The following is a 13,091-nucleotide window of genomic DNA, read 5'->3' as shown; positions in this document are numbered from 1 at the left end:
AACAGGCCATCTCGGCCCTACAAGTCCATGCCGAACAAATTTTTTTCCCCTTAGTCCCACCTGCCTGCACTCATACCATAACCCTCCATTCCCTTCTCATCCATATGCCTATCCAATTTATTTTTAAATGATACCAATAAACCTGCCTCCACCACTTCCACTGGGAGCTCATTCCACACCGCTACCACTCTCTGTGTAAAGAAGTTCCCCCTCATATTACCCCTAAACTTCTGTCCCTTAATTCTGAAGTCATGTCCTCTTGTTTGAAACAATATAAAACAATATAAAACAATAAATGAAAGAAATGCAAAAAAGTAACAATGATTAAGGAATCAGGCCATTGTTAGCTGTTTGTTGGGTGAAAACTAGAAGCTGGTGTGACTTGGGTGGGGGAGGGTTACTTGAAGTGAGAGAAATCAAAATCCGTACCACTGGGGTGTAAGCTGCCCAAGCGAACTATGAGGTGCTGTTCCTCCAATTTGTGCTGGGCCTCACTCTGACAATGGAGGAAGCCCAGGACAGAAAGGTCAGTGTGGGAATGGGAAGGAGAATGAAAGTGTTTAGCAACCGGGAGATCAGGTAGATCCAGGCAGACTGAGCGAAGGTGTTCAGTCTGCGTTTGGTCTCGCCGATGTATAAGAGTCTACATCTTAAGCAACGGATACAGTAGATGTGGTTGGAGGCGGTGCAGGTGAACGAATACATAACAACTTGCGTCTATGTTGATCACTTGGCTGAAGGGACTAAGTGTACTGTAGCCAAATTTTCTCCTCCTTCACAAGTTGTTAACCCGTGTGCAGAAGAGACAAAGAGCATGTAAAGGGGCATCTAGAAAGGTTAAGTGAATGGGAAAGACGGAGAAAATTAGGTTATCCACTTTGGATGGAAAAATGAAACGCAAATGATAATATAAACAGTGTGAGACTTCAAAATGTAGTGGTGAACAAAGGGAACTGTTGGAGGAGAAACTGTATAAGATTAGTTTAATTACTATTCCTTCCCTCTGGGGACATTTTTAGGCCCAAATAATCCACAAGGGTTTCCAGCATGTGAAGAGCAGCTGCTAACTACAGCCGTCATGCAATTTCTCCATTTTCTAAACCTATTATCCCTCCGGAGTAAATCGTGGTCACATTCGTGGATTCGTGGTCACATTTTAAAATGGAGTCCGTAGAGCCAGCAAGGATTTTTTTTTGTCTTGTGTCTTGAATCTGGTCCCAGAAATGAAAGATGTGTCTCATGCTTCATTTTAAATGTTTTGAGAGTTTTATTTTGTTTTTTGGCAGAAAGTCCTTCAGAAGTTTGAAGAATTCATAAACGAAGCTGAGGTGCTCCTGAACACGCTGGTGAAAGAGGAGCTGGCAGACTGGAAGAGGCGGCAACAGAGTGCCTGTATCGGTGCCCCTGTGAAAGTTTGCTTGGACCAGCTGGAGAACTGGTAATGAGAATGATGGCTTGTGCTGACTGAGGGAGGGTCTTGAAGTTCGCTCTTATCCAAACCTTGCCCCCTGCAAGCACAACTTCCAACATGGGTGACTAGATACCAATCAGTTGGTCTGCTTTTAAGATTTGTTTCTTTATGCTTTCTTTTGGGGTTTTTTCATCGGCTTATAATAGCAATGTTACAAAATTTTGAGATTTAAAAAATCAAGTCTGCAATTTATCCCATCAGATAAAGCATAACAATAAGTTTAATTTGACACCTAATTCACTTTCATATCTCAAGTAATAAAAAAGGTATGGCCATTTTCGGAAATTAGCATCTTGTTCCCTGTTGATTTTCTATGGACATAACAAAAAAGCTGTGATCGAGGACAGTCAAAAGCCCATAACCTTCTTAAAAATTAAGAGAACTGAATGAAATTTTCAGTTATCATAGATTGAACCATTCTGAAACAAATATAAAATAGTTTTACTTGGAGGACCTGAAATTAAAGCATATAATTAGTTAGTTACCCAATTGTAGCTAATTTCAAACTTCAATTAGTAGATCTAAACATCTATCAATTTCTTAATAAATGATTAACATTTTTAAATAGCCTAAGTGTCCAAATAATATTCACAAATAATTCACAATAAAACATGATTTTTAAATCTCATTGACATCAATTTATAGGCCAAATGGAAGGAATTTAGTGTCCAATTGCTGTAAATTAAAGTCAATTTAAATCAGGTTTCTAGTGGGTTCCTGTGAACGCACTGGTTTAGAACATTCACATTGCGCTGGATTTGTGCCCTCAAATGCCCAGAAAAATACTGCGGGATATAAAGAGCCCAAAATGAACTATTCGCTATAGAAAACTTTATATACAGGGTTCTTAAGAAGCCCCTTTTAATGTAAAAATAAGGTACATACCTTTAATTGTTTGCTTTATAAAACCCTGGGGCTGCGAGAGGTTGCGGGTTGAGAGAGTGATTTTTAAACTACTGTAACTATTTTACAAGGCCATAAAAAATAATAATACCTTTTGCGACGGGGTCTTCCAGCGATTTTCCGTTAATGATTTACTAGGCTGAACATTTTCGATTGCAACAGCCTAGTAAAAATCGCGTTTTAAACCCGCCCCCTCTAAACAGCGCCAGAATCGCGCACACGGGGTGGGGCAGATACTCAGACACGATTCAGGTAGGTTTTGTAACATGCTGTTCTCAATCTCTGCAACGATAGTTGCCAATGGAACCGCAGATGCTGGTTTACAAAAGAAGACACAAAATGCTGGAGTAACTCGGGTTAGGTAGCATCTCTGGAGAACATGGAGAGGTGACGTTTCAGTCGTGATATCTGAAGAAGGGCCTTGTCTTGACAATCTGAAGAAGGGTCCTGACCCAAAATGTCACCTATCCATGACCTGCTGAGTTATTCTAGCACTTTATGTCCGTCTAGCTGTCTAGTAGAATGTTTTGTGCACAGAGTTTGATTGAAGTTGTGTTTAATACTTTTCAAACAAACTCTGTGTCTGGGCTGGACGCTGGTACTGATTTGCCTCTGTTCCTTTCTAACTCCTGTTATATTCTTATCTTTGTAGGTTTACTGCATGTGCAGTGTGTTTGTTTCAAGTGAAAAGGCTGCTGAAAAAGCTGGAGGAACTGGGAGATAAAGTGACTTACGATAAGGACCCTTTTAAAATACAAAGACCTACTTTGGAGAAGCTTGTTAAAACTCTGCTGACCAACCTCATTAAAAGGTATGAGATGGAGTCTTATTTGTTTCGTAGGTGGATTTATTTGTCAACTGGAGCACGTTCTTAGCCCCTGCTTTCTTCATTGGAAAGATCCTGTGGCAATGATGTGTAACAACCAAATATGTTGCAATACCCTTATTCAATATTAATTGTTAAGCCAGAAGGCCTTTCTCTACGCTGGGAATAATGTCACTGTTATTTCCGTGTTTCATTTTTTTTCATGCCAGAGCGGCAGAAATGTGATCATATGAGAATAACACTTTCTAGACTAATTTCCAAGTTAAATTATCAGAGAGATGTGTGAGAAGAAGGAATGTGTAAATGTTTAATTTCAAGAAAACTCATTAACTAGGCAATCGTACCCTATTGAGCTCCTGACAGGTGGCACAGCGGTAGAGTTCCAGAGACCCGGGTTCGATCCTGACTAAGGGTGCTGTCTGTACGTTCACCCTGTGACCACGTGGGTTTTCTCCGGGTGCTCCGGTTTCCTCCGACGTTACACTGACGTGCAGGCTTGTAGGTTAATTGGCTTCTGCAAATTGTCCCCAGTGTGTTGGATTGAACCAGTCTGCGGGGATGATTGCTGGACAGCATGGACTCTGGGCCGAAGGGCCTGTTTCCACGCTGAATCTCGAAACTAAGCTGATGAATGCGAATACCTGTCAAAGTTACAGAGATAGGTTGAATAAGTTAGGTCTTTATTCTCTGGAGCGCAGAAGGTTAAGGGGGGACTTGATAGAGGTCTTTAAAATGATGAGAGGGATAGACAGATGTGGACAAGCTTTTCCCTTTGAGAATAGGGAAGATTCAAACAAAAGAACATGACTTCAGAATTAAGGGACAGAAGTTTAGGGGTAATATGAGGGGAAACTTCTTTACTCAGAGAGTGGTAGCGGTGTGGAATGAGCTTCCAGTGGAAGTGGTGGAGGCAGGTTCATTGGTATCATTTAAAAATAAATTGGATAGGCATATGGATGAGAAGGGAATGGAGGGTTATGGTATGAGTGCAGGCAGGTGGGACTAAGGGGAAAAAAAAAATTGTTCGGCACGGACTTGTAGGGCCGAGATGGCCTGTTTCCGTGCTGTAATTGTTATCTGGTTAAAATGTTGTACTGATGAAATTGAAAGATGCTGTTTTTCATTTTTAAACTAGTGCATTTGTTGTGGAGAATCAGCCTTGTATGGCTCCTCAGAGTAAGATGCCCTTGGTTTTGAAAACAAGCTCGCAGTTCTCCGTGAAGCCCCGGTGAGTACAGATCTCGGCTAAGCTCTTCAACAAGGTAGTGGCAGCATGTTTAAAAATAATTGACTCCTTTGTAATGATTCTTGCTGAATCTTTGTCTGTAAGGTTGAGCTGAAAATTATGAGGAAATTAAAAAGAGTATTCCAGTGGTACAACTCCTTTCTCTGGCACTAGTTTGTGGGTTCTAATCCACCATAGAGATGACCATATCATCTAGATTGATGCAGCCAATCAAGTGCTATAGCAGTCATAGGATCAGACCGCACAGAAGCAGGCCCTTTGGCCCAACTCGTCCATGCTGACCAAGATGTCCCATCTAAGTTGGTCCCATTTGCCCGTATTTGGCCCATATTCTGCTGAACCTGCAATGTAGATACTGTTCCAGCATCAAGAGTACTTAATTGCCATATATTAGGGTCATTCAGCGTGGAAACAGGCCCTTCGGCTCAACTTGCCCATACAGGCCAACGTGTCCCAGCTACACTCGTCCCACATGCCCGCAAGGTGTTCTGGATCACCCAGAGGACCAGAAATGAGCTGTAATTCAGTTCACGAGGAACATCAATCTAGATTATATGGCCATCTCTAATGTATGGTAATATCTAGCTGTCTGGAAGGTAGAAGGCTGAATATTCAGGCTTGTGCAACCTCTTGACCTTCACACACCCTGGTTAGAGTCGCCTTTAGCCCACCACATCTATGTTGACCATCGGGTATCTAGCTGTACCAATGCCTCACGCTAGCACTTGCGTCTGTGGCCCTTATACTTAAGAATCCTAGTTGTACAGCACAGAAATGGGCCCTTCTGCCCATCATGTCCATGCCTGTTTGTTTTTTTTGCCCCTCTACACTAATCCCATTTGTCCGCATTAGAACGTATTCTACGCCTTGCCTGTTTCAGGGCCTGCCAATTTGTGACCCCTTGTATCTTTGTAATTCGGAGAACAGGTGGGGAAAGTGTTCGCCAACCACTTCCCCATTTCCTACTGCCCCCCCACCAGTGGGACTGTTTCTGGCCCTTTAACACACTGACAAAACATTGGCAGACCAAGCTTGATGAATTACTCTTGAAATATTGATTCTTGCCAGTCCCACTTAAAAAAAATTCTATTTTCTCTCCCCTCAGTCTGTTGGTGAAACTGCCGGAGGTGGCAAATCATTTAATGAAAGTGAAAGCTTGCATCGATAAGTAAGTGATTGTCGACAAAACTTGTAAAAACAGATTCCATTCTTAAACCTGCTTCTACCCTTTGTCATTAAAGGATTGTGTTTTTCTGTTTTGTTTTTTTTAAATGATTCTCTGCTTTTTATGCTTCTGCAAAGAAAAATCCTTGCCCCCTCCTTTCCCATGGGATTAGGATCGATGTGCTACAAAGCGCTCCCAGGAGTTGGCAGGGTACCACTAGAACGTTTGAATCTGAAGAAAAGTTAATAGGTTTGGGTTTGTATCTGCTGATAGACAACAAGGAAGCTCAGCTTCACTTCCTCCCTGTGATCAAAATAATGGTTCCTGTTTTATTACTGTAAAAACAATTGAAAAGTCTGTACACTTGGAGTCATAGAGTGATGCACTGTGGAAACAAGCCCTTTGGCCCAACTTGCCCACGCCGGCCAACATGTCCCACCTGCCCACGTCTGGCCCATATCCCTCCAAATCTGTCCTATCCATGCACTTGTCTATAGCTGTTTCTTAAACGTTGTGATAGTCCTAGCCACAACTACCTCTTCTGGCAGCTTGTTCCATACAGCCACCACCCTTTGTGAGAAATAGCTACTCGGATTCCTATTAAATCATTTCCCCTTCACCTTAAATCTATGTCCTCTGGTTCTCTGGCTCTGGCTGCAGCGGCTTACCGGCGGTCCCGTTGTCTTTGTGTTTTTTATGTTGTTTATTTGTTTGGTTAGTTCAGTTTTTTGGTTTTAGCTTGTGTTTTGGGGGGGGGGGGGGGGTTTGAAACGGGGTTTGCAGTCTCCCCCTGCGGGGGCATACGACCTTTTTGTCGTATTCCCCTTCTCTGCCTCCGTCTGCGCTGAGGCCAAATGGAGCTGACGACCTCGAGGCTCCGGAGGCAGAGCACCGTCAGGACTCGCTCTGAGCTCGCTCCCGTGAGGGTGGTCCGACTCAGGGCTGGAAGAGGCTGGGACGCTCCCGTGAGGACGGCCAGCCCGAGGGTGGAACGAGGCTCCCGTCGGAGCAGCTGAGCTCGGGAAGGTCCGGCGCTGGCAGCCCGAGGAGGTTCGGCGCCCAAGTCTGGGCGGCCCGGTCCGGGGGGAGAAGCGACGCCCAAGTCGGGGCGGCCCGGTCCGGTGGGAGAAGCGACGCCCAAGTCGGGGCGGCCCAGTCCGGGGAAGAAGCGACGCCCAAGTCGGGGCGGCCCAGCCCGAGGCTGAAGACGGCGCAGTACTCACGTGAGGGTGGCTGGGACGGTGTTCTGGCGGCGGTGGCCTGAGTCCGGGGTTCTGCCGCGGGCCAGCAACTGTTTCTGCAGGACTGGTGGGCGGCAGCTTCAACCACCCCGGGCCGCGGTGTTTGAGCCGCGGGACTGTTTTAACATCGCCCAGTGGGGTATCGCCCCAGCGCAGAGGGAGAAGAGGAGGGAAGAGACTGCGACCTAAGACTTTTGCCTCCATCACAGTGAGGAGATGCTGGGTGGACTCACTGTGGTGGATGTTAATGTGTGTTTAGTGTTGTTTTATTGTATTGTATTATATGTAAGACTGCTGCAATTTCGTTCAGACTAAGTCTGAATGACAATAAAAGGCTATCTATCTATCAATTCCCCAACTCTGGGCAAGGTAGACTGCATCTACCCAATCTATTCCTCTCATGATTTTATACATCTCTATAAGATCACCCCTCTTCCTCCTGCGCTCCATGGAATAGAGACCCAGCTTACTCAACCTCTCCCAATAGCTCACACCATCTAGTCCTGGCAACATCCTCATTAATCCTAGACAATAGGTGCAGGAGTAGGCCATTCGGCCCTTCGAGCCAGCACTGCCATTCAGTGTGATCATGGCTGATCATCCCCAATCAGTACCCCGTTCCTGCCTTCTCCCCATATCCCCTGACTCCGCTATTTTTAAGAGCCCTATCTAGCTCTCTCTTGAAAGCATCCAGAGATCCTGCCTCCACCGCCCTCTGAGGCAGAGAATTCCACAGACTCACCATTCTCTGTGAGAAAAAAGTGTTTCCTCATCTCCGTTCTAAATGGCTTAATCCTTATTCTTAAACTGTGGCCCCTGGTTCTGGACTCCCCCAACATCAGGAACATGTTTCCTGCCTCTAGCGTGTCCAAGCCCTTAACAGTCTGAAAACAATCTTCTCTGAAAATCTCTTGCTTTGGTATTCATCTTTGAGGTCATCGTAATTGCCCTGTTGTTCTTGTTTGCAACACTGAATACATGATGTGATTTAAAGATATTTGCCAGGAAGATTTTTCTTTCAGCTTTAAATACTACTCTGTCATCTGTGGCCTTTGAATGTTTTTTTTGTCCAGATGAGATGAACTAAGTAAACCTTAAACTATTTGTCAATTCTTAAACTTTTTTTTAACTTGCAGGAGTTCACCAAACGGAAAAGGGTAAGACTTTTATATTAGTAATCTTTATTTAAAAAAAAATAAATGTCTTGATGATGGATGTAATAAATGATAGAATGGCTGCTCCACTTTGAACCAATTGTTTTATCATCATCCTTGATAACTAAATCTGGCCAAGGAGATTGGGCAGTTGTCTTTCAATAATAATCTGTCAGCTGACTGTGGAAAAGAGAAGGCACAAAAATGATTGTTTGTAATAGATTCTGGGTTAGCCACAGAGATGCCGCACGGAAATGGGCTCATCAGTCAAGTCGGTGCCAATTATGAAGCGTTCATTTGCACTAATCTCATTTTATTCTCCCCCATATTCTCAACTCCCGTCAGATTCTCTCACTTAAGGGCCTGTCCCACTTACGTGTCCTTGGCACGCAAATTACACAACCTCGTGATCACGTTGAGCCGCGAAGGTCGGGCGCCATTACATGCGTCCGCACGGCCGTCTGGAGTGCGTGAAGTCATTTGAAGATGGACACAAAGCTGGAGTAACTCAGCGGGAACGGCAGCATCTCTGGAGAGAAGCAATGGGTGACGTTTCGTGTCGAGACTCTTCCTCAGTCTGAAAAGAAGGGTCTTGACCCGAAACGTCACCCATTGCTTCTCTCGGGGATGCTGCCGGTCCCGCTGAGTTACTCCTGCATTTTGTCTCTATCTTCAATTTTCTTGCCCCAGCTCTGGGAGTAGAAGTGGGGGCGGATCCGGACCGCAACGGCCGTGAGTCCCAGGCCGAGTTCGGCGATCGTTTGCCTGCTTCTGCTGTTGGAGGTGAGACGTCGCGTCGCACCAGGGTCTTGTGCCTGTCCCACTTTGGCCGTCAGTTCCGCGACAGGTCGTTGGCGCGCGAAGATTTCGTTCACTACGAAAATTTCGGAGCCCCGCACGATGTCGCGCACAACTACATACCCCTCCGCGCTTCTAAGTGGGACCGGTCCCGCGCGGCCATACGATGCCCGTACGCCTCAACGCGTAAGTGGGACAGGACTTTACTTACACACTAAGGATAACTTTCACTTATCCACCTGCATGTTTTTGAGATGCGGGAGGAAACTGGAGCACCTGGGGGAAGCTTGTACAGTCACAAACTCTGCACAAACAGCACTAGAGGTCAAGATTAAACTGGGGTGTCTGACACTGTAAGGCTGTGGCTCTACACGCTAGCCACTGTGCCCTATGAGTGTATGTACCATTTAAATGGCGCGTGACTTTGAATTATAAATTTACTTTTTATTGATCTTTGCCGTCAAAGTTACTGAAGTCAATACTTTATTCACCAGGTATCGCAAATTCAATATTCTCGGCACAAACGAGAAGGCAATGAACATGACAGAATCCAAGTTTGGGGGCTTGTGCGTTGATTTCCGACATTTGGTAAGAGCGTGGCTATTTTTATTCACCTTGTCTGCACATCTGGACGCCAGCAGCGACGGCTGCGGAGGGTTGAGGTCCCGACCACGGGGGAAATGGAGGAGGACGGGCCAATATTTGTGCCTTTCACCACAGTGATGAATGCTGTGGTGGATGTTTGTGTTAAATTTTCATTATGTTTTTGTGTGTTCTTTCTCATTGTACCGCTGCTGGCAAATTCATTTCACTTGCACGTTTTGTGCAATGTGACAAATAAAGCCGTATTGATATTGTATTGTATTGACCTTTGAGTAATTTGTGTGGTGGGTTTCTAGTTAATGAATATCGCACATTTGATCATAATTGTATTTTTCTCAATTGCAGCAACTTAAGGAGCAGAAGTCTCTTATTGGAGGCAAAGGAAGCAATGAGGTAATGCAAGCACTATGGAGATTTCTGCCTGTTACTTGTCACTTAGACTCTCGTTCAAGTTGCTAGGTTACTGGGGCGTGAATGGGCTTGTGCAGAGAGTTTAGTTTAGAGATACAACATGGAAACAGGCCCTTCGGCCCATTGATTCTGCGCCAACCATCGATTCCCCACACATGAACACTATCCTGCACGCACTAGGGACAATTTACATTTATACCAAGCAAATTAACCTACAAGCCTGTACGCCTTTGGAGTGTGGGAGGAAACCAAAGATCTTGGAGAAAACCCACGCGGTCACGGGGAGAACGTACAAACTCCGTACATGCAGCACCCGTAGTCGGGATTGAACCCGGGTCTTTGGCGCTGTAAGGCAGCAACTCCACCACTGTGCCACCCTGATGCCCAAGGGTTTTGACCTGAAACGTTGCCCGTCCATGTCCTCCAGAGATGTTGCCTGATCCGCTGAGTTACTCCAACACTCTCAATTTTTTTTTTTGTAAAACAGCATCTGCAGTTATTTGTGTATTCACTTTACTCCACTTACGATCTTTAATTCAGTTTAAAACATTTTATGTTTGGGGGAGGAAAAAAAGTGGGTGTGATTCTTATGCCAGTTTTGTAACCAATTTCTAGAGTTTTATATTGGTCATGAGCTGCTATTTCTGTGCCGGTTTTAATTATCATCCTGCTAATGTTGTTGTCTTTCTCCCTCATTCGCCAACCTCCATCCCTCGTCGCCACATCCATTCCCTCTGCAGACGTCCCTTGTTGTAACAGAAGAGCTCCATCTAATTAGCTTTGAGACGGAGCTGGTTTACCAAGATCTCATCCTCAAACTTGAGGTAGGTTTTCCACTATGCAGTACCTGTTGCCATAGATTCTTGTTTCTTGTTCCTCCAAAATATTCCAAATGGAATTTAAACTGGAGGTTAAACTAGATCTAGTCAGTAAAGCGCTGAGTTTATACTTGTTGGAGAAAGGAAGCTTGTGTTGTTGTGTTAAATGAGGTTGGCTAAGTAGTTTAGTTTGGAGACTAACCCTTCGGCCTTCGGCCCACTGGGTCCACACCGACCAGCGATCGCCACACACTAACACTATCCGACACACACTAGGGCCATTTTTTACATTTACCAAGCCAATTAACCTACAAACCGGTACGTCTTTGGAGTGTGGGAGGAAACTAAAGATCTTGGAGAAAACCCACAGGGAGAACGTACAAACTCCGTACAGACAGCACCTGTAGTTGGGATCAAACCCGGGTCTCCGGCGCTGCAATTGCTGTAAGGCAGCAACTACCGCTGAGCCACCATGCCACCCTGGTGATTCTGAAGTATTTTGGGACATGAAAGGATGTGCCTTAACGCACCCCATTTAGCTTTCATGCATTGCTATATTGATTCAATAGTGGTTTTATTTTCTCCCTATAATTGCTTTAAAATCTTCCTTGTTTTTGACAGACAAGTACTTTACCTGTTGTTGTCATCTCAAATGCCAGCCAGCTCCTCAGCGGCTGGGCTTCAGTGGTTTGGTACAACATGCTCTGCAGTGATCTTCAGGTAAGGGCCTGTGGGGGGGTGGGGAGTGATTGGAATGACTCTCTGTCTCCTTCTGCATCTCAGCTGCAGTGGGTGCCGATATCTGCTGTGTGCTCTACTGGCTAGACAATTGAACGAGTGCTGATAGTAACTTGAAGTGACCACTGGGTGGACGACACAAAGTGTTGGAGTAACTCAGCAGACTGAATCAGTCTGAAGAAGGGTCCCTACATCACCTATCCACCAAAGATCCTATAGCGAGCAAGATGGATCACTCGACGAAAAAGATGTAGTACGGTCATGGGCAGATTCATGGGTAATTTTCGGCCCCATTTCTGTAACCAGCTTCCGTCTCCGCACCAAAGATCCCGTAGCGGAGCTAGTGCGGAGACGGAAGCCAGTTACGGAAACATCCTCGTAAAAATAAAAGTCATTTGGTAAAAATCTTCTAATTTTCAGAATTATAATTTATTAACACAAACTGTTCCCCCGCAACGTTGATTACACTGCGAGTCGGGTTACTGAAATGGATGGAAAAAAGGCACACGTTCCGCTCCGTTGTGTACCACACGTCAGCCCATTGAATTTAGCAGGAGTGGTCTATCTTGCTCCTCCGCTATAGGATCTTTGCTATCCATGTTTTCCAGAGGTACTGCCTGATCCGCTGAGTTACTCCAGCATCTTTGTGTATGAACCATCATCTGCATTTCTTCGTTATCCCGACAAATGGCAATAACGGACACCATTTCCCACCACCCATTGTCTGTTGTAACGAAGGTTTACTGTACCAATGCTTGTCATATTTTTGAATACAACTATTAACTCCATAGGAAGATCTCAGAGTTAAAATTCGTTCCTCTCTCTCCTAGAATATGACATTCTTTTCTAACCCTCCCACGGCACTATGGAGTCAGCTCTCGGAGACACTGAGCTGGCAGTTTTCTTCAAACACCAAGAGACATTTGGACACTGAGCAGCTTGACATGTTGGCAGAAAAATTATTTGGTGAGTTGATTACTGCCTTTCTTGGGGTAAGAGGTGGAGGTAGTGGTTATGCTATAGGATTAGTAATCCAAAAGGCTGAATTATTAATAACCCAGTAAGCGAGAGGTCTACAGATCTTACCATGATCAGTTGAGATTTTAAACAACGTGATCAAATAATTATGAACATTGGATAGTTGTGAAAGCACAATTGCGCAATCTTTAATCGATGATTCCAACACAGTCCTGACTGATCTCCCTAGTTTTCTCACTTGTAACCTTGAGATCACCCTAAATGTTGCCAATGTCCTAACTTACACCATGGCCCGTTTACTCATCACCCCTGTGCTCACTGGCCTTTGTTTCTTGGTTCAGCAAAACTGACATTAAAATGTTAAAATTTTTTGATAGTGTTAAAATTTTTTGATAGTCTTGACCCTTTTGCACACGTGCGTGTGTGTGTGTTTAATCTCCTTTAAACGTTCCCCCTTTTACTTTAAATCTATGGCCGCTAGTATTTATCATTTCCACTTGGGGGAGAGATTGCTTTTATCTATCCGATCGGTGCATCTCATAATTCTAATACTTCTATCGGCTCACCCCTGAACCTTTGATGATCCCGAGAAAGCAATCCAACCTCTCCTTGTAGCTAATACACTCCAATCCAGTCAGTGTCTTCATAAACCTCTTTTGCATGCTCTCCAAAGCCTCCACATCCTTCCTGTATTGGGGTGCACGCAATAGTCCAAAATGCAGCCTCCTCACAGTTTATA

General features: G+C 44.7%; 1 protein-coding gene across 3 annotated transcripts in view; it reads left to right on the top strand.

Annotated features, from left to right (window-relative positions):
* Positions 1–13,091, top strand: part of LOC129714674 (signal transducer and activator of transcription 1-like) — a 38,245-nt gene that overhangs the window by 16,969 nt on the left and 8,185 nt on the right. For all 3 annotated transcript variants that reach the window (XM_055664425.1, XM_055664424.1, XM_055664423.1), the window contains 10 exons: positions 1,287–1,438; positions 3,027–3,185; positions 4,336–4,428; positions 5,552–5,614; positions 7,989–8,009; positions 9,299–9,392; positions 9,753–9,800; positions 10,559–10,642; positions 11,258–11,356; positions 12,205–12,340. In XM_055664425.1, coding sequence (XP_055520400.1) covers positions 1,287–1,438; positions 3,027–3,185; positions 4,336–4,428; positions 5,552–5,614; positions 7,989–8,009; positions 9,299–9,392; positions 9,753–9,800; positions 10,559–10,642; positions 11,258–11,356; positions 12,205–12,340 — 949 coding nt within the window. The remainder of the gene's footprint in view (positions 1–1,286; positions 1,439–3,026; positions 3,186–4,335; positions 4,429–5,551; positions 5,615–7,988; positions 8,010–9,298; positions 9,393–9,752; positions 9,801–10,558; positions 10,643–11,257; positions 11,357–12,204; positions 12,341–13,091) is intronic.

Source organism: Leucoraja erinacea, chromosome 40 (assembly GCF_028641065.1).
Source record: "Leucoraja erinacea ecotype New England chromosome 40, Leri_hhj_1, whole genome shotgun sequence".
NCBI lineage: Eukaryota > Metazoa > Chordata > Chondrichthyes > Rajiformes > Rajidae > Leucoraja > Leucoraja erinaceus.
Note: the sequence above shows the minus strand (reverse complement) of the source record. Positions and strands in the feature narration are given on the sequence as shown.